Genomic DNA, 20,421 nt, shown 5'->3' on the forward strand with positions numbered 1-20,421 from the left:
GTGTGTGTGTGTGTGTGTGTGTGTGTGTGTGTGTGTGAAGGTGTGTATCTTTGCCTGCAGTGACCACTAATTTCCGGATACAACCCCTTTCCCCCTCAGCCTTGACTGCCATTTGAACGGTCGTCAGTTAATCACTCATTTCCAATTTGCTGTAGCTGAACAATTACTGTGTTTGATTAAGCAGTGTCAGCAGTGACACTGCTGAGGTAACTTCCTCTGTGATGGGTTTTAGTGGAACAGGTCCCCATTCATCAAACATTCATATTAAGAGAGTCAATCTTAAACCGCTTAGGACATTTTTCATGATAATGCAGTATTCATCAGGAGCCTCTTAGCTGGGAATGGCTCCGGTAAAGACAGCTTTTGAGAGCGCTGATTATGAATGATTTGTAGGAACAAGCACGGAAAACTTAATGTCACAGGCAGAGGGACATGATCATTAGTTCTGGAAGAGGAGGCGCAAAAAAGTAGCTCTCTCCTGTCACCTGGTGGTTTGGAGCGCAATGAACTGGAAAAAGCTTCTCTGTTAGTGTTAAAATACACAGTCCTGAGGGTACGAGCGTGAGATCTGACACAGTTTTCTGTAGATCACAATAAATTAGGTAGTAAAGGAGTTCATGCTGCTTGCTTCATGGTGTCGGGGTGTCATTTCTAACAGGGATGTGGTGGAAATGTTTTCAAAGTTCCTCTTTTTGTTCACTCCATTTTTACAGTTTCAGTCAGATTTATGCCCGAAAAATCTCTGCAAAGTTTAGATTTACTTATTCAGAAATGTGGCACATTCTAAAAAAATCACTTACTCACGGCTCTGCCATACACATGGAGACAATAAGGAGCTTATAAGGGCCTTTCTGAAAAAAAAAAAAAAAAGAAGTAAAAAGATGAAGACTGAAAAGTTCATTTTGCATACACCTTTCTAAAATATTATGATTTTATTACTGTTTATTCATAGAAATTTCACCTTCTCTGGGAAGAACTGTATGAATTCACAATAGGAGCAGGGCGTATTGCTTCATCTGTCATTCTCTCTCAGACACCAGGGCTTGATATTTTCAATAACAGGTTCTATGAAAGATGCAACAGGACAAATGCTTTTCAGATGGGTGAAAGAAAATGAGCTAAAATGTTGCTTCTGTGAGGATATGATGCATGCATTTTGGTTTTGTCCTGTGGTTGGATATCGAGTGATGGCTTTGCCTCCAGGCACAAAATGTTTTCTGATGTGAAGACGAAATGAAACCATTTCATTTTAGAAGGCCACACGTGCAAATAACCAAGATCCACCTCATGCTGACAAAGAAACGGGTTTATTTTGATTGGACAGGCTAACATGTTTCAGTAAAAAGTCGTGAAGCAGAAAAAAGGAGCAGGCAGGCATTGTGAACAGCAGCAGCATCCTGACAGTGTTCCAGAGGCTGCCTGCCATCCTGAAGATTCAGGAGCACGAATCAAAATGATTCGTGCTCATGTCAAGTCATTTGCATAGATCTGTTTTACTGTTCATCTTAACAGTCAGCGAACACTCACACTCAAGATGAGTCATATTCAGAATACAGAAAACACACAAAGGCATTAAGTGGCTCATTTTGAGCCCCACGTCTGTGGTTTGAAGTCAGTGCTGTGACACAGCCTCAGGAGAGGAGCAGCTTTGTATTCTACGAGGAGGCTGACTGCACCTTCCAGGTCAAAGTGTTCCCCAGACAAAGCCCTCTGACCCAGAAGGCACGGTGGAGCTGGGTTGCTAATGAAGGAAAGACAGGATTCAGTGCAGATTTGATAGACTTTCTCCTCATTAAAAACAAGAACTCAAGACTGACATGTAGAGTTTCAGCACAGCCTCAGAATAATCCTGGGAGAAATGACACAGTGGATTCCAGCTCAGTGCTTCCGTCTTGATTAAAGTCTTAACCAGGATGAGCAGTTTGTCTGCACCTGCATACAGACATCAACCCATCAATGGGACATAATCACCACACTGCATTTACCAGGAACTGATTGTTATTCATTTCTTAATCAAAAGTACTGTAGTTAGTACCATAGTTAGTACCATGAAATGATATTATATTATTAGGTTCATATATATAGTACTCCTCTGTTAGTATATGGCCATTTTTGGTGGGTAATTATGTATTATTTATTAATTACTGCATAATTCATACTTCTAACTACTGCTGTGGTTACTGTAAAGTAATAATAATAACAGTACAGCAATTACTAATTATTGGGAAAATATGCTGATCAACCCATATTTTACCCAGTTTGTGCCCATAGCAATGAGCTAAGTATGTGTACAAACACATAACCTGTAGTTAGCATGATGAAATAACACAGTAAATTTATTTCAGATATGCACAAACAAAAGTCCAGCAATGACTTCAGAATTACTGTATTCACTGTACTTCCCCATCCAAAATAAAAATCATCACTGATGAGATGGAAATGCTAACTACAGACCTGTGATCAGTGCAGATAATAAGAATTATTGCTCATATCTTTCAGCATCGTGATTGTTTGCAAGGCACCATATTTCAAAGTTTACATCCTTTGCTCAATATGTTTCCTGACTGAAGGATATAAAAGATATAAAAGTACTAAAGTTCAACTGTCTGCTGATTCTCAATGTTCCTGTTTTAATGAGTTTCACATTGAAGATAAAAAACACTGATTTCAGCACCTTTGAAATCAACAACAGCTTCAAGGTAAAAAAAACAAACAAACACGAGACAACGAATGGTGAAGGAAAGTGTACAATGAAGAAGCAGAGCTACCTCTTCTCCAAGGTGCCCTTCAGCAAAGCTTTTAACACATTTGATGCAGGAGACGGTGCTGCTGTTCCTGGAGCATTTCATTCTCTTTCTCCTCCAGCCTGTCATAGGTGGGCACAGCTTAGACAACAAAGGCACTTTCCAGCACAGAGTCAGAGCTCACACTTGGTGTTTGTCTTATACAACGCAGACACCAAAAAAGTTGGGACACTGTGTCAAAAAACTGTCCTGCCTCAATCTCTGGCTGCATCCCAAGTCTCTTCAACAACAGCCTGTGTCCCTCACTTGCGTCTCAGTGCGTCCCACAGAGGATGCACGGAGAGATGCAAGGAAACCGCGGAGGAGAGAAGAAAGGAGGAAACGTGTTGTTAGAGAAATGAGACGTCCTCTCCTGAAGCGATCACAGATCACAGCTGGACCAGCTCTCTGTCAGCTGTAACAGCTGGAGGGACCTTTGATGAACCTGTGTCTGTACAAATGTGCACTGTGCTAATGCTAATAAAGGCACGCAGTTATCAGTGCAGTGTTTTCTTTCTGTAGCCTGTGACCTGTTTAACAAACACCTGTGCATGAAGACCAGCCTGCATTCTGCATTTACACTGTGAACTGTGTCCTGCTCCGAGGCACAGGACCCATGTCTACAGGCAGAATGTATTCATGCTATTTGCATCTGTATTTATTGATATTTTGAATGTGGAATCATTTAATAACCCAGAATATGATTATGGTTTCTTCTGAACAATCGCGTATTAGGCCAAATGTTTCAGGGAAACTGAAATCATGTAACCGTATCAAACCTTCATCAGCCTCACGTGACTGACTGGAAATGATGATAAGAGCTTTAGATCACAGACCAGAATGACTTCTGGTTCAAGAGAGGATTGAGGAGCGAGGAAATAAGAAAAGAGAGACTTGGGATGTTCCACTGTGTCTGCAGAGCTTCACTTCCCTCGTCTGACCTTATGAAGGACCTACAGCAGCGACCTTGAGCTGACTCCCTCAGCTGCTCCAGCCTTTGGGTTGCTGCCATCCTTTCTCACACCATCTTGACTAGTCTGATCTCTGTGTCACCTCAGAGCTCCACAGTTCGCAGGTGGCCGTGGGGGGAAACTGCAGCCAACACGCTCTGAGGCAAACACTCAGACTGCTCCACGGTGCTGCCACAACACGACCAGTGGGGCTTCCCCGGGTGTCCTTTGTGGCTGTGGCCGCAGCCTTTAAATCCTCCTGCAGTCACAAAAACAGACATGAGACCAGGTACCACTCTGTGTTCATTTACTAAATTAATTGAATGTAGAAATATGAACAAAATATTTGAGTTTAGGAGATATGTTCAGTTTATGCAAAGGTGTTTTGATACTTTCATGCTTTCACGTTTTTCACTGCACTTAATGCCATCATCACCAGCACACCGTGTCAGGACATGAAAGACAAAAGCCTGAGCTTTGCACTTCAAAAAGAATGAATAGCTATTCTGGTTTTTATTTGAGGAGGATTTAAACAGGATCCTGCAAACAGCCAACTCCTGTGGACAGTTCACCACCTGTGGGACGCCTGTTTTCACAGGGTTAACAAAGCTGCACACTGTATGACTTCATATCCAGGACGCAGCTCTGCACAGGTGCACATGTCACATTTCTCTCCCGTTAGTGTTGTCAGACTATCCAGAGAATTCCTCTCGAGGTGGCCAGGCAGCAAAACGAAATGTGAACAGAGTTACAGTACTTCAACAGAGTGATTAATCCTGAAGGGAAACATTTCCTTTAAATATCCTGAGAGTGTTGTAATCCTCATCACTCGGCACAGAACTCAGCCTCCCTTTTCCACTTCTACCTCACTTAGTGATTTGTAGCTTTCGATGGAGAGAGAAATGATTAGTCACAGTACGTTTCTTATTGAGAAAACTGTGCCTCCTTTCTCAAAATACAACATGTCTTGCGGCAGCATGATTCATAAAACGCAGACAAAGAAACTCGAGTGATGCGTTTAAAACAAGTTTAACTGTATCTTAAGCTCTGAAGGTTGGATAGATAAAATGAACTTAAACATGAGAGCACATGGACAGTAAAGACAGAAATCAGACTATTGCTTCTCTTAAAGCCAGGAGTCCATCCACTGAAAAGGCACAGACGATAGCGCTGTCTAATAATAAGTGTCCTGGTTCCAAATTGTTCCTCCGTCTGCTCTCTCTCGATGTCCAATTCAAAAACAAAGAGCACCATTTCTGCTGTTTTTCTTCATTGTGAAAAAGGGAGTGAGAACTGTCTCTCCGACCGGACATGTTAATGATGTCTTCTGTGTACCTGGCATGGTTCCCGGGCAGCCGCAGCGAGCCTCTTTGGCTCCTCCACTGGAGCAGAAGGAACAACAGTGAAACGTCCCACTGTGACGCCTCAACTTCCTCTTCACATTCAGGATGAATGGAGAACCCTGCAGGGCGAGACGGGACAGAGTCTGTCAGTCGGTATGTCTTAGTCAACACAAGGCAAGATTAAATAAAAACATGAAGGTGAGAGCGTTCTGCTAACTGAGGGCGTCAGACACGCTGTTACTTTTCGAGCATCCCAGCAGGTTAATGCATCATCAGAGCTGTCAGCCTGTTTAACTTGTTTTTGCCTGAAGAGAATTGTGTCCACGTTCATTAAAACGGCCCGGGTGATGTGAGCAGCCCTGAGGTGGTCCGCTGCGAGCTGCTGGCAGTACCGCATCAAGTCCAGCTTCATGTTTAACTATTCTACCATGCAACTCTCAGCTGCAAAGCATCATTAATAACAACTGGTTTGAGAAAGAAAAAAAAAAAAATCTGCCTTCTCATATTATATTGTGACAAACTCTGCGGGCTGGTTTTGTACCTTGACATGTTGGGCTTTGACGCAAACCCACACTGAGTAGGCTCCGGGCTCTTTTGGCGTGTATGAAACGCTGTAGGATCCATCGCCGTTGTCAACCACTGCTGCCTCCACCGTGCTGAAGGAGGAGAAAACCAATCATCTTATTAATACTACAGACTACCACTGAGAAACACAACTGACACTTATTTATAGTTAACAACATATTCAAACACTCATGACCTCTGCACAGCAACTCAAGCTCTGCTGTTTGACCAAGTGTGAGTCTGTTCCACCACATCATGGTGTTGAAAGGCCACATGCTGACCTATTTCGTGCATCAACGTGCTGTCACCCTCTCCAGCGCTGCTGATCAGTGAACTCTGGGGGCTGTGTTGATGACTGAGGTGTAACCCACACGTTTGATGCATATAGGAGGAAATAGGTATGTGCGGTTGCTGGTTGAATCAGATTGTAGGGTAACCACAGGAGATCCGTTGTGAGTAACTGTGGTTTGATAATGCGCATCAGACCGCCTTCACATGGTTGTAAGGCTGATATTAATCACATGAGTCTGTGTGACAGTGCTGTGAATGGAACAAAACTACTTCTTAGGGTTAGAAATGCACATCATGACAAACAGTTGTTTGTGTGATTTTGAGAGGTCTGTCAGGGTGCTGCTAAAAATAGCACCATCCACAGGTGCAGAGTGCTCTGCTGACCTGCTCTGAGCAGCTGGGTGGCAGACGGTGAAAAACTTGATCGCTCCCGACACCAAAATGGCAGCGTGCCGCTGGACTGCTAATGACACTGAGAGAATAAAAGCTCACTGTGCCCCGTGAAAATGCCTCTTCACCAGCACAAAAAAGGTGGCCCTGAAAAAATAGAGCCATCACTCAAGCTGCCCGACGTGTCCGGCTGAAGTCAAGTTCTGACCTGGCCTGCTGAATGTTCCCTCTTGGTGAATCAGAAAGGCCTCAGAGAGCTGGAACAGCAGGCCAGACGCTGACACTCACCAGCTTTTCTTCTCCTTGTGGACGATGCTGACCAGGACATGCTCTCCACCTTGTGCAATCTGCTCCCCGGCTGAGTCTCGGCAAAACAGGGTGAAGTGGCCCCGCTGACCCTCCTTGCCCTTCTGTAGACCTGTGAGCAGGGGGTTAGAGGCCTTAATTTAACACACATACACACACACAGGCACACCATCTCAGCCATGAAACAGCGCCCTGCTGGTGCTTGTCAGAGGCTTTCCTCCTCAACATATGGAGGTTGCAGCCAGTTTAAGTGTGACTGCAGGCACAGCTGGGCTTCAGTACTGCTGAGAAGAGTTTTCTACAACCTCACATCCTCACTTAGTGTTTCATTAACGTGTTGTGCTGCGCTCTGGCTGAAGATATTCATCAGCTGTTGTGGCATTGTTGTTGTGTTAAAGCTAACACTATTTGTGTTCGTGGCAGTGATTAATGCTGCTTTGCATTTTCTTGTCAGACTCTATTAGCGGCTCAATGACGAATGATCCTACGCTGTGTATTCATCTGTTATTTTTCTGTGCTTTCCAGTCGCTGCAGGGCGATCTGTTTGGATGCTGTTGGAGTCGCTTCTGCTGCTAATGAAACTACCTCCGCTGATTCTGTTTCAACTGTCTAATACTTCTATTGCTGCAAATGTTACCCTTACAGTTACTGAAGCGGTTGCTGCTACTGCAGCATCATTACTGTAACTGCTACTGCTAGCATCACTGCTATTGCCACGTCTGCCAATACATGTTAAAAGGGACTTTATAGAGAGAGTTGCTTACTTTCTGAGATTGAGATGATAATTCTCAGGTCTGCTTTAAGTACAGAGCCGAGGCTGGAATGTATTTGGCTGAGCTTAGCACAAAGATTAGAAGCAGGGAGAAGAGAAAAAAAACAATCAACAGAAAATAATTATTATCTAATTATTTCCAGCCGTAAGGATAATAATAAAATCCTAAAGGTTATTGACTATCTTAGGAGGGGCCCATCGTTCATACAAACTGTTACTCACTGATTTTAATAGACTGGCTGATTTAAGCTCTTCTCAGGGCTGTGTGGGTGTGTGCAGGGTGTGCTTGATTGACATTTCCCCGTTTCTTCTGTTAACTTGAGCCTGTTAGGATGGGGCACATGACACCTCTACCATTGGAATTGCTCTTAACTGACCTCAGCTTCGCCCACATTCCACCTGAACAACCTGCGGCCGAGTGACTGGTAACACTGGGGTGAGTGTGGACGGCCTGTTAGATTTGGAATGAATAACTTTTATTTACAAAGGAAGACATTTGCTTTACATTCTTGTTACTTTCACTGCATGGGATTGAGTGCAATAATTACGACCACTGCCATCACAAAAAAATCTCCTGCTATCACTGCAGTTCCTGTCACTTGGACCACTGCTTCTATTACTGCTATCACTGCTGCCACTAATGGGGGTGAATTATCTGTGAATGTGTGCTTGCTAAGCCTAGTGCCCAGCAGCTGTCACCATTCCAGATGCAGCTGTTCTGGCCCGCATTTCACCTGTGCTGCACGGCCTCGAGGTCTAAATCCACCACTTCAAACCCCCTTATCACACAGACAGCGGATAATCGTCCGTAAGCCTCTGTGATTTCTGCTTTCTAATAGTCAGCACAGAAATCTGGCCTTTATCTGCCCCCTTAAATGAAAGTATCACACTGCGTGAAGTTGATGTGGCTGATGAAAGTTCAGGAGGTACAAACAACTTAAATGTAGACAAACCGGGGTTTAGCTGATGCGGTGATACTGTGGATTTATACGTAGAAAGCCTTGACCATGTACATTAAGAAGTCAGCATGAAAAGGAAGTGTGGATGAATGGAAAGGTCATCGCTTTATTTGGCCCCAAGGCAGATAAAATGCACACGAGCAAGCACCCAAACAGATGCTTCACATTAAACATGGACTGACCTTTTGGCAAACATTACAATAGTACACTTCTCTTTGACACCTACGCAGAGGACTCGGCATAAACGTCCTTGTTTGCTGAGGTTTTCCATTTCCAACACAGGTAAACACTACTTTAAGCTAAGCCTTTCATGAAGACAAGCTGCTACAAATCTCTGCCGGCTGACTGTGTGTGTGCATGTGTGAGTGTGTGTACATACTTGTACAGCTATCTTTGTGAGAACCAGAGGGAGTTTTTTGACTTTGGGAGTGAGGACATTTCGGCTGGTTCTGACTTTCAGACAGACTTTGGGCTGTTTGAGGGTAAAGACCTGGTTTTAAGGGTTATCTTAACATTAGGTTTAGGCTAGAGTTAGGCAATGAGTTGTGATGGTGAAGGTTAGAGGAAGGTGCTGGTGAATGCAATGTCAATGAATACCCTCATAAGGACTGAGGTACAAATGTGTTTGTGTGTGTTGGAAGGGGGTCATTTGTATAGACAGCAGAGGGTGACTGCACCACTTGTGTGTGAAAGTATTAGTATAGCTCCATGGTAGACTGAACCAAGCTGCAAATTAAAGCAAAAATCATGAAAACAATGGGGTTCCACCAATATGGAAGAATTTCGTTAGAGACAAAAATTCATCACCTCCTGCCCTCAACTGGCACCAGTTTGTCTTCAAACACAGGAACCTCACAAACAGCTCCCATCAACCTTCAACAACTAACAATTTCATGATCTAAACCATCAACTTGTATCTTAGACCCCATCCCAACAAAGCTGCTGAAAGCTTTACCCTTAACTGGCACTTCATTACTTACTTACTTACTGTTTGTGTACACTGACTGTGCATAGGAGTGGAAAAAATAAGTGTAGGAGGTGTAGTGTAGCTGGTGTGTGTGTGTGTGTGTGTGTGTGTGTGTGTGTGTGTGTGTGTGTGTGTGTGTGTGTGTGTGTTTTTGCGTGTTTTTGCTCCATCATGAATCCCTGGTTGGTTGGTGAACTTCATCTCTCCAGCCTTTAAAAGTAGTGATTCTATCACTCGAAAATGTCATGTGGCTACTTGCAATGTCACTTGTAAGCCTTTGTTTCTCTTCTCTCTTTTACAGTGTGTTTGTGTGTGTGTGTGTGTGTGTGTGTGTGCGCTCTGTTTGTGTGTAAACATCCCCTCTGTGCACTGCCTTCAGGCCTATTGAGTCACCTCAACATTCCTTCAGTCCCACAGGAATTTCTGTCTTTGAGCCAAAGAACCCAGGAAGGTAACAATAGTCTTTAACTGCTCCAGGTGAACTGAGTGAACACTGACCCCACCCCCTCCCACAAACACTTACCCCATCCCCTCCACATCTGCACCAGCAGGAAGTCCTGACCCTTACTCACTACTGTTAACAAAACACAATATAATAGGAGGGGTTTACCTTCCCCTTCGATGGTGCACTTGCTGAGGTCCACTGTCCTGGAGTTGATGACCCCAACCACCGGGTAGCCGTCCACCTCCCCTGCTGGCTCCCTGGGCCTGAAGCAGATGCCGCTTCCATCGCCGGGCTCGACAGCTGCTGGGTGGGGGTCGTAGCTGCTCTCTGCCAGGCTGGTCAGTCTTCTCAGGGTCACACCTTTGGCGCTGAGGATCTCAGCGTCTGAGCCACAGCTCAGCAGTCTCTCTGCAAACTCCACACTGCCTCCGATGTCCAGCAGAGTCTGCTGTAGCTGTGCCCTCTGCAGGTGGAGCTGGTTCCTGGAGGACGAAGACGGCGTGAATTACAAGAGGAATCTCCCATGATGAGAGATGTTTGTATCTATTAAAGGGAAATATGCAGTACCTTTGTCTGTGGAAATACAGACTGCCTAATGTTCCTTGAAATAACAAACAGCAGGTGGGGTGGTTACTGTTTCACCATGCACCACTCACACCACTTAGCTGGCAATAAATAGGCACTGCTGATTTTTAACATGCTCCCTATTTTCCTTCTCAGAATGGAATTACTTTCCAAAGAGCATTCATTTCTTGACTGATAGTTTCTCATTAATGTTTTGAAATACCTATGCTCATAGCGTCCGGCCAATGTGGCTTTCAGCTCACATTTTTTTGTGGTTAATTTGCAACCGTTCATGTTCAAATTAAGGGTTAAAGGTCATGTTTTACCTCAGACAATGGTAATAACCACATCTCACATTCTGCGGATAGTTTGCTCAGTTGTCATGGACTCTGCTGATGAAGACCCTCAGATGGGATTTAAAAGGCTTTGGGAAAAGCTAGTAAATGGACAGATAGTTCAGATTATTTCAGGGTTCAGCTTTCTGCTGCACCTATAAGGGTTCAAACTACCACTGACTACTGATACAATAGGTGGATGGGGGTAGTAAATGTTAAGAAAAATGCGCAATAATATGCTAAACTTTACCACAGCTGCTCCACAATTTATGAGACTCTATCCGCTGAAGAGGACAATAGGTATTTTTTTTCTTTCCTTCATCCACAGGGAGGTCAGAGGTCAGGAAAACAAACCCAGAAGTGATGCGGAGCCAGAATCAGAATCCATTAAAACCACACAAAGCTCGGGGTTGTCAGTCACAGTGTGAGCAGGGACCTTGAGGAATAACCCTGTGATCCTTCTTAACATTCAGCAAGACTGTTTGGAATGATTTTGAGACGCTTCTGATGCATGCTTACTTCTGAAACTGATAAACTTAATTCATTTCCTAAAAGAATATTCCTAATATTTTTTTTGCCTACTCTACGAGAACTGTGTTTGTGCCATACCTGCGCTGGACACGGAGCTCCTCCAGGCGATGCAGCAGAGACAGGCAGTGGGCTTCCACAGCACTGGCGTAGCCTCGTGCAAACGCCCTCACCTCGGTCGCTGTTGCATCCACCCGTGCCTGCAAAGCCTCCTGGGATAGGTCCAACTGTAACGGGGTGGAAAGAATTTTGTTGAAAAAAAAGTCAAGCATGGCAAATCATTTATGTTACGACAAACAACAGAGAGGCCAGTGTTAAAATCCACCCAATGTGTTGTAACATGGACTTAGAGATAGGTTTTTTAAGGCTCTCATGAAGCCTTGGATGGAGCTAGGGTTAGGGTTAGGGGGTTAGGGTTAGGGCACTTGAGGCACTTGAGTGTGATGTAACATTTCCACATTAAATGTCTAAAAACAATTACTTATACATTTTGCTGACTTGTGTGCTTCCATGTGCAAACCCGGAGAAATCTGTTATCTTATTCAAGGTAACGCTGCCTTTAATTTGGTCACCTGTCAATGGCATCAAATCCTACAGCATTACCGTCCGGGGAAACACAGGAAACACCAGAGGACGCGTCAGAGAGTGAAGAAGAAAGTGGGCAAATGTGACTAAACGTAACGGATAAAACTTTCAAACACCTCATCTTTTCGAGAGACCCCTTGCAGTAAAAATTACAAACCGTGCGTTTAATATCTTCTCAACATAACAATCATTTTCAACACACACTCTGTGGCACCTTCTGCAGTGAGTCCCTCAGACGCTCCAGGCGAGGACGCAGGCGCGCCGTGACCAGCTCTCGGATGCGGTCTCCATGACGATCGATAACATCACGGGTGGGGCAGCAGCGGTGGTCGCGGTGCAGCGTGGCGGCGCACTCCAGGCAGACGGGCAGGTCGCAGGGCTGACAGAAGAGCCGGAGCTCCTGGGCAGGGTGGAGGGAGCAGAGGACGGGGCGGCAAAGACGACCGCGAGACTTCAGCTCCTCCAGACTCTGGACAGAGTGAGATGCTGTTCGCTTCTGGCGTCTGCAGACAGGAGAGGGAACAGACATGAACATGTGGAACAGAACTTAGCTCTGAGCTGGACAGCAGACAATAACAGCAGAAGAAAACAGAACATAATGAGAGTATAAATAATGTCACTGGATTCCTGACTGGACAAAACACACTACCAGTTTTAGAGAAAAAATGACTCATTGAGATCATGATCGGCACATTTATTGATGATTGGAGCCCTTCAGTAGAATCTGTTCCAGTCTTTCCCATCCTGTGCTGTCATTGGTTAAAACAGGACCTGCCTGTGAGTTTGATAAGAGAGCAGAACACCATCCCACACATAACTCAGCAGGAGAAAATACAATCATAGCGAGCCTGGCCTTCATATTAGCTTGACAACACAACACAATACAGTAGAATAGAAAAGAACAGAATAGAACACAGTTAATCTATCTGTGAGTCTAAAGGCGAATAATCTATAAAACAACAGAAGAGAATTGACTCTACCTGTTACTTTTCCTGCAGAATAGAATAGAATACAGTAGAATAGAATAGACCAGGACAGAATAGAATGGGATAGAACAGAATATTATAGAATAGAACAGACTACCTGTGCGCCTGGCAGCAGAACTCGCACAGGTTGACGCTGCAGACCTCGCAGCGGCTCTCTGCGCCTCCCTCGCCGCACAGGTCGCATCCCAGCGGGCCGCTAGTCACCAGCGTCTCCAGGAATACCTCGTCCAGCGCCAGGTGGTCGGTGCTCAGCCCTTCCGGTCCCGCGGGAGGGATGTCCACCTCGGTATCACAGTCAGGACAGAGCACCGTGACGGTGGGTCGGTCCTTCTCCGCCGCTTCTACCTGGCTGTCCTCCGGGGCGTCCCGGCGGCGGCGCGGAGACACGGAGAACGGCTCCAGCTGGCCGATGCAGTCCGAGCAGAAGGTGTGCAGACAGGGGAGGATTTTAGGGTCCCGGTACAAGCGTTTACACACGGAACAAAGCGCTCTCGGGTTCACCAAAGTTCCGTTTTGTTCTTGTTCCGAGTTTAACTTCGGCCGCTCCGGGTCCTTTTTCCGCTCAGACTGCGACATTGTGGATCTTTTGGTGACTTCTGGCCCCAAAAACAAAGCAGCGAGTAACTTAGTAGCCAGACACCCACCGAGCTCCACGATCCTGACAGAACTGACAGCAGCCTTCTCTTGAACCCTTTTTCTGCCTAAAAAAAACTCTCATATGAAACCAAAGCATCACTTATCTCCACAGTGATGATAAAAACATCGTAGTTCCACCTCGCTGCTTAAATCCTGCAGGAAAGTCACATTATTCCCCGGTGGAAAGGGTTGCGTTCAGGCTCCGTGGGACATTCGACACCTTACACTACCAAACCAATAGGAAACCTCACACTGACTATCAGGGGTGGTCCAACCACTTTCCACAACTCCTTAATACCAGTCTGGACTCTGACTGCCCCCATCTACTGGCAGGACAGAATAACATGCTACCATCACGCTGCACGGACATATTGTGACAGATGTAACAGCGTCCTTTGGTTTACAAGAGGCATAGCTGTTCTAATGGCAGAAATACTCTCTCTATTTTTATGCCAATGGTACAATTAGAGAAATTCAGGTTTTGCCTTTTTTCTGTAGAAAATTAACTTATTATTATTAACTTAACTCATTATTAATATTAATTGCTACAGGACCAGTGTGTAGGATTTAGTGGCATCTAGTGGTGAGGTTGCAGATTACATCCAACTGGACACACCTCGCCTGAGACCTACAGCGGCCGCAAAATATGCAAAAAATGCAAAAGGGACTCACTAGAGCCAGTTTTTGGTTTGATCATTCTGGGCTACTGTAGAAACATGGTGTGCAACATGACAGCCTCCATCGAAGAGGGCCAAGTTCCTCTGTATACAACAGGCTCATTCTAAGTGAATGAAAATGCAGCGATTCTTATTTTCAGGAGATTAAACACTAATGAAAACACACTTATGAATATTATAATCTGCCAATAGATCCCCTAAATCCTTCTCACTGATCCTTTAAGGCTACATTATCTTCTTTGACATCCCTGCAAAAAACACACCCACTTCAGAACAACTAAATGAAGAAGATTCATTGTATTTATTAGTTAACTCAGTAATACAAGAAACAGTAGGAAAGAAATTTAATGAAATACACCCTTTCTAAGGGTCTCAGTCCTCATATGCTGAAATTTCATATACTGTTTCATTTCATTTCTTCAATTTTCTGCATTCAATCTTATGGAATATAGACAGAAAAAAAACTCTAAAAAATGTTTACTGACAAATAATATAGATGGAGCCTTCACTTAAAACATGACACATCTCAGAAAATAAAAATAAAATGTGAATGTTAACTGAGAAAATGCACCACTTACACCAGTTAAATGCTGTTACATGGCAACAACACTGATTGTAATAAATAATGTACAAAAAAAATTTTTACTCCCTGTATGTACTGTGAATCTGAAAAAGCCTGTCACTGAGTACAACACACGCACACACTAAGAGGCTGTCCCCTGGGTGGAGTGCCCATGTATTTCTCACGTTGTGGGGACAAAAATCTGTTTACACAGTCACATGTGGGGACTCACCTTACTTGTAGGAACAAAATACAGGTCCCCACAAGTTAAATCATTACATTTTAGGGTGAAGACTGAGGATAGGGTTACGAGTTAGGTAAGGTTAGGTTAGGTATAGGGGAAGGAATAGGCAAATAGTGGTTAGGGTGAGGGTAAGTCTTCAGGAAATGAATGTAAGTCTAGGGAATGTCCCACCCACCACTTGTGTTTGTGTGTGTGTGTGTGTGTGTGTGTGTGTGTGTGTGTGTGTGTGTGTGTGGTTAGGTCAGATAACAGATGCAGAGGACAGTGGTCATAATGCTCAGGTAAGCTGATGCCAGCAGGGATGATGCAGTGCTGTAGGTGAAGTATGTTTTCCCAGAAACTTCAGAACCTGGAAAATACGAAAGGAGAGTCACATCTTTTTTTTTTCTCCCTCACATGTAATACAATCTCTGTCACTTTTTTTTTAAAACATATCTTTTTCCATTTTCTTTTTCTGTTCTAGTTGATTTTTGTCCATTTTTTTTGTTTGGATTTTGAACTATGTGCAGTATGAGAAGAAGGAAGGAACAAGTTTTTTTGAATTGTTGAGTTTATTTATCCTTTTTATGCAGAAATGTCTGCTAGAGATCAGTCAAATTAAAGGAACATTCCATCAATTCACTTTCAAACTCAATAAAAGAATCAAAGCAGCAGAGACTGAGATATTCAGTTTTTCAGCTCAATATATGAGTCATACAAGGGACTTTTAGTTTCAGTATAAATCCTACATTTCCCATGATGCAACTCAATAGCATCTTTCATTAAAACCTGCTTGCCCATATCTTTCAAACTTCATACCCCAGTTAGTAACTCAGGCTTTGTGAGACAATCTGAGATAACAACTAATAACAAATCAGAAAATAACCTTGACAATGTCATCGTGGCTATTTCCTCAGACTTCAGAAAGCTCCTTCAGAGCCACAGATGATATTACTCACCTGTTCAGGAGGAGCAATGCTCCTCCTGATTAGTGAAATGAACTTTGTGTATAAAATCAGCAAGGTGCCTCTTTAAGTTCCTCTAGCAGACTCTGGTTAGTACTGTACCAGTCATTCATGACACATCAACAGAGAGACTTTGAAATCCACAGATATCCTTGTAAAAACTTGATATGGAGAAATTAAACAAGAGTACCTGCTATAGTTGCCTTGGAGATGGCGGTTACCAGGTTATTTTCAATCGTGCAGGTGTAGGTGTCGCTGACGTTGACTGACGGCAGCGTGCTGACTACACTGAATATCCCTTCAGAGTTTGGGGTGAAGCTGGTACTTCCCTGCAGGATGTTCCCGTCGTAGTTCGACCATGTCACGTTTGGTTTAGGGAACCACCTGCTTGCCTCAGCAGTCAGGGTGCCGTTTGAGAATTTTAATGTGGGGGCTGAAAAGGCTGCGAAAATAAAGGGGGGAAGGTAAAAATCCTGAATCCATGCTGCAATGTGAGTTTTCCAAGGCTGACTACATTCAGTTGTCACACTATGGATGGCTACCTTTCAATGGGTCGTAAAACAAGATTGTCCCAAAAAGAAAAGAGATTAAACGATTACATTACGTTTAAAGAGAATATTGTGTTTTACTCTTTCTTTAACGCTTTTCTTCCCACAGCGTTGAGTGTTTAATCTCAGCTACAGACTACAAATGTTCTCTTGCTGTAATATAGTTGTATGTGGATCTAAACAGTGTTTATTAATGTACAGGATTTGTCTAAATGAACATACATTTAAAAACTAAATGGACATACATGTATGAGTAAAAAGTTGTAATAATTCTTTCTCTCCATAGGAGTAATTCTAATTGTCAAAGAGTACTGTACATTGGTAAACACTTAAAGATGGCCTTTTATCTGCTTAGAAATGCTTTACAGTGTGTTATATGCACACTTTATACTGCTTTGGAATGCTGAACAGGGCGAGTTAAAGTTTAATGAGATTCATTTTCAAAGCAAACACACAGTGAAACTTGACAGACGAGTCTTCCGACCTGCTGTTCGGAGCTGAATGCTGATTTTTCCTCCGCCATCAGAGGAGCTGATGCTGCAGGTGTACTCCCCCGCGTCGCTACGTCTCACATCCCTGAGCAGCAGAGAGGCATTCCCTGTGACTAAAACATCAGGGAAGAGCTGAGTTCTCCCTTTGAACTGTGAGTTCTGATCCTTGAGATTCGGAGCTCCGTTCTCATACTGGTAAACAAGTCCACTCAGCCCCGTCTTCTCCCAGGTGACTGACACCTGTCCGGGCAAGGTTTGTTCCCTTGTGTGGAGATAGCAGCTGAGAAACCCATCCTCGCCAAGGTTGGCAATGGGCAATGTGTTGCTGCTCATCACCCCAGACGGGGAGCCTGTGGGACAAGGGCACAGGTACAGACTCATCGTGGAGAATAAATAATGCTTATTGGTCTTAGGTCTATGAGTATGTTGCAAACTTTAGAACAGCTTTCAGTGATGTTTCTGGCAAATTTTGAAAGATTTTCTTAAAGAATAGATTCACATTTACTCGCTGACATGCACATAGTTATCGGTCACTCTAATTGCTCCTTCTGTCCATACTGGCTATAAAGAGATCCTTTCCAAAGTGATTGTGATGTAAGAGATGGGGGACAAAATCCATAGTCCTCCATCAAGCTGCATATTGCAGTTCACTATGTGCTCCAAGAAAAACACACACATCTTGAAATTCTCTGCTCTGAAAGATTAAGAAATAAACCAACAATGCTTTTTTATTCTCTATGTAACTATGACTGATAACCCGATCATTTCTAACATGATGAGAAGTCTTCTGCAGGTGGAGTATTCTAACCCTCCTAACTCTATTTGAACCCTGAACCCAACCCGTGATCAAAGCTGTCAATCAAATCTACACTCAATAAAGAGAAGAATGGGGATAGAACAGTATCAGAGTGCTGATACTTTTCCATGTTTGCACAAACATTCCTTCAAAAAACATTTATCTTAGATGGAAATTGAACTGCACATTCAAATGGGCATGGCACATCATGCATAAAGCTACAAATCAGACGGTGAGATGGTTTTAAAGGTGTTTTCACAAGTAACTGCTTTCATTTGGACAAACACAGCATGTGCTGAACACACCCATGGATCCCCTCCAGCATGACAGAGCCACCACTAATGATCACAGGATCTCACAAGGATCCACGGGTCTTACCCGAGAAGGTCAAGGCTATGATGAGGATGATGATGGCTGAGAATACGATGATGAGGATAACCATGCTACACACAGAGAGAAACACAAACGCAGCAAAGTGTAAGTTAACATCAACCTGCAGATCAACTTCACAGCACACAAGACCAGAAGCTTCTGATATGCAAATCTGTAGCAGAAGAAGATGCTTGCAAATCTTTTATTTGAGTAAAAGTATCAATATAATCGAAAAATACTCCTTTGGAAGTTGAAGTTTTGCTCATCAAATCATATTTAAGTAAAAGTACAGAAGTATTATCAGCAAAATGCACCTTAAGCATCAAAAGTAAAAGTAGTTGTTCTGCAACAAGTGACCAATACATATTATAGATTACGTTACACATACACAGTTTGATACGTACTGATGTGTAGTGTTTTATTGTTGTAGCTGGTCAAGGTGGAGCTAGTTTTAACTACTTCATAACAACTTAGAGACATCTGAAATGTGATAGTCTAAAAAGTTGAGATATATTTATATATCAATATTTCACAATGCACTGTACACAGTTACTAAAAGCAACCAGTTACTACTGTCAAATAAAGTGAAGTGCAAAAGTACCGTATTTTTCTCTGAAATGTAATGTAGTAGAAGTGTAAAGTAGCATAACACAGAAATACTCAAAGTAAAATTGAAGCTAAGTACATTACTCGAGTAAGTGTCCTTTGTTACTTTTCACCACACCTACATGTTTTCAAAGCTCACTGACACACCTGCAGAAGATGATCTGGCCGAGGGAACCCATGGCTGTGGACAAAACCTCTTGCGAAGATTGAACGATTTGATCCTGTTGCTTAAGTCAAAGTCCAGTCATGCCATTCCTCCTAAATATCCACCATTCCACTAAAAATCAGCGATACACATATGCTACTGTCAGACAGGCTCCGCTGAGTTGCACACCACACAATGACAGTCTGCTGTTTTGCCTATTTGGCGTCCCTCACAGTTCTTGAAACACAACACCATAAGTAAATATTACCACTAAGGCGTGTGCTGCATACTAGCTGACATGTCATCACAGTAGCTCGTTGATCTTATCAAACTAAAGCTACTTACTTGAACACAAAGGGGCTTGTTCACCAGAATGAAATTTACTATGTTTTAATACACTGTAAAAAATGATGTTTGAAGTGGAATGGATTATCTGTATGACGTTAAGCATATATTATTGGTTGCTGCTGGGTTACATAAAGGAAAAGGAATGCTAAGTACCCTGAGTTTCCTTCAACAGTTTACACAAGGTGGAGTAACTGTTAGTGTGTTGAGGTGGAAAAGCCTCAGAGAGAGCAGAATCAGCCTGCCATGAAAACCCAAATAATGAACTTCTTTTCTAGTGAACAGCTTTTTTTTTGTGGAAAATGTCCCACCACATAGAGTACATATAATATAATATCTAAAACATATAAAACATCAGTGGTGAAGACTGTACTCATCATTTACCTAAGTAAAAGTACTATAAACACACTGTAAAGACACTCTGCAAGGAAATGAAAGTATTAAAAGTAAAAGCACTAAATGCAGAAAAATGTCCCCTGTGACTGTTATAATATCATTGGATTATTATTACCCATGCATTGATGTAAAAGCAGGATTTTACTGTTGTAGTCGTTTGAGGTTGAGCTAATTTTCAATGATTTTGTGTATAGGACTGCAGCTAATGATTTTTTTTCATTATTGGTGAATCTGGTGATTTTTTTCTCTAAAACTAAATAAAAAAAAAAAAAAAATTCTGCCAACCTCAAGTCTGCATGTGACAGGTGATATGGTATTTGCACGAGCACGCTGAAGTCATAGACACCAACCAGAAATAAGAAGTGGGATTTATTTTACTTTTTCTTTCAGTTTCCACATTCTCACCACAGGCACATGAGAACAAATAAAATCAGAGCATTTCCAGCGAGACACTGCTGTAACAGACATTTAGCTGTGCTTATGGCTGTACATCTTCATAAGCTCTTAAAGCTTTAAATCACATACAGTACATTGTTTCTGCTGTTTGCTTTATAGCACCGTGACATCTACTCGTGCAATGAAGCAGCAGTGAAATCATTCTTAGTTACATGTGTGACACAACAAATCAAGAATTTCAAGTATCTTTTTAAAATGCATACCAAATGCAGCACGGCAAAGCAAACCTTTTTATTTTGAGCTCAGGTTTAGATAGAACCTGAGGGTGCTTTGTGTTTTTGTAACGACACATTAACACGTGTATGTCATGTACTCTTTCGTATATTTTTCCATTATGTGTTTTGGCATTCTTTAGTGTTGTTCATCATTGTGTTCATGTTTTAACTTTAACTTGCCAAACTACTGCAGATGAAAATTAGCTTTAAGCTTACGAGT

General features: G+C 43.0%; 2 protein-coding genes across 2 annotated transcripts; both read right to left on the minus strand.

Annotated features, from left to right (window-relative positions):
- Positions 1–3,561: 3,561 nt before the first annotated feature.
- On the minus strand, positions 3,562–13,344 carry trim45 (tripartite motif containing 45). The gene is made up of 8 exons (XM_076747299.1): positions 12,866–13,344; positions 11,997–12,285; positions 11,279–11,424; positions 9,936–10,252; positions 6,610–6,739; positions 5,618–5,732; positions 5,069–5,195; positions 3,562–3,992 (listed from the first exon to the last, which is right to left on the minus strand). The coding sequence occupies exons 1-8, from the start codon at positions 13,342–13,344 to the stop codon at positions 3,838–3,840; spliced, it is 1,758 nt and encodes a 585-aa protein (XP_076603414.1). The 3' UTR covers positions 3,562–3,837.
- A 1,779-nt stretch (positions 13,345–15,123) lies between these two features.
- On the minus strand, positions 15,124–18,855 carry vtcn1 (V-set domain containing T cell activation inhibitor 1). The gene is made up of 5 exons (XM_076747774.1): positions 18,792–18,855; positions 18,045–18,109; positions 16,864–17,220; positions 16,022–16,273; positions 15,124–15,236 (listed from the first exon to the last, which is right to left on the minus strand). The coding sequence occupies exons 1-5, from the start codon at positions 18,821–18,823 to the stop codon at positions 15,124–15,126; spliced, it is 819 nt and encodes a 272-aa protein (XP_076603889.1). The 5' UTR covers positions 18,824–18,855.
- Between the last annotated feature and the right edge of the window lie 1,566 nt (positions 18,856–20,421).

The sequence above is a fragment of the Chaetodon auriga genome, chromosome 13 (assembly GCF_051107435.1).
Source record: "Chaetodon auriga isolate fChaAug3 chromosome 13, fChaAug3.hap1, whole genome shotgun sequence".
Taxonomy (NCBI): Eukaryota; Metazoa; Chordata; class Actinopteri; order Chaetodontiformes; family Chaetodontidae; genus Chaetodon; species Chaetodon auriga.

What these genes read in the sequence shown, in the direction of transcription:
- trim45 (XM_076747299.1), bottom strand. Translation starts at nt 13,344, where the DNA reads ATGTCGCAGTCTGAGCGGAAAAAGGACCCGGAGCGGCCGAAGTTAAAC. An exon ending in TGAGGGACTCACTGCAGAAG is followed by an intron (nt 11,425 to 11,996) that starts GTGCCACAGAGT and finishes ACCCCGTTACAG; the next exon opens with TTGGACCTATCCCAGGAGGC. An exon ending in GAGCTCCGTGTCCAGCGCAG is followed by an intron (nt 10,253 to 11,278) that starts GTATGGCACAAA and finishes TTCGTCCTCCAG; the next exon opens with GAACCAGCTCCACCTGCAGA.
- vtcn1 (XM_076747774.1), bottom strand. Translation starts at nt 18,823, where the DNA reads ATGGGTTCCCTCGGCCAGATCATCTTCTGCAG. An exon ending in CATAGCCTTGACCTTCTCGG is followed by an intron (nt 17,221 to 18,044) that starts GTAAGACCCGTG and finishes CTTGTCCCACAG; the next exon opens with GCTCCCCGTCTGGGGTGATG. An exon ending in CATTCAGCTCCGAACAGCAG is followed by an intron (nt 16,274 to 16,863) that starts GTCGGAAGACTC and finishes TTATTTTCGCAG; the next exon opens with CCTTTTCAGCCCCCACATTA.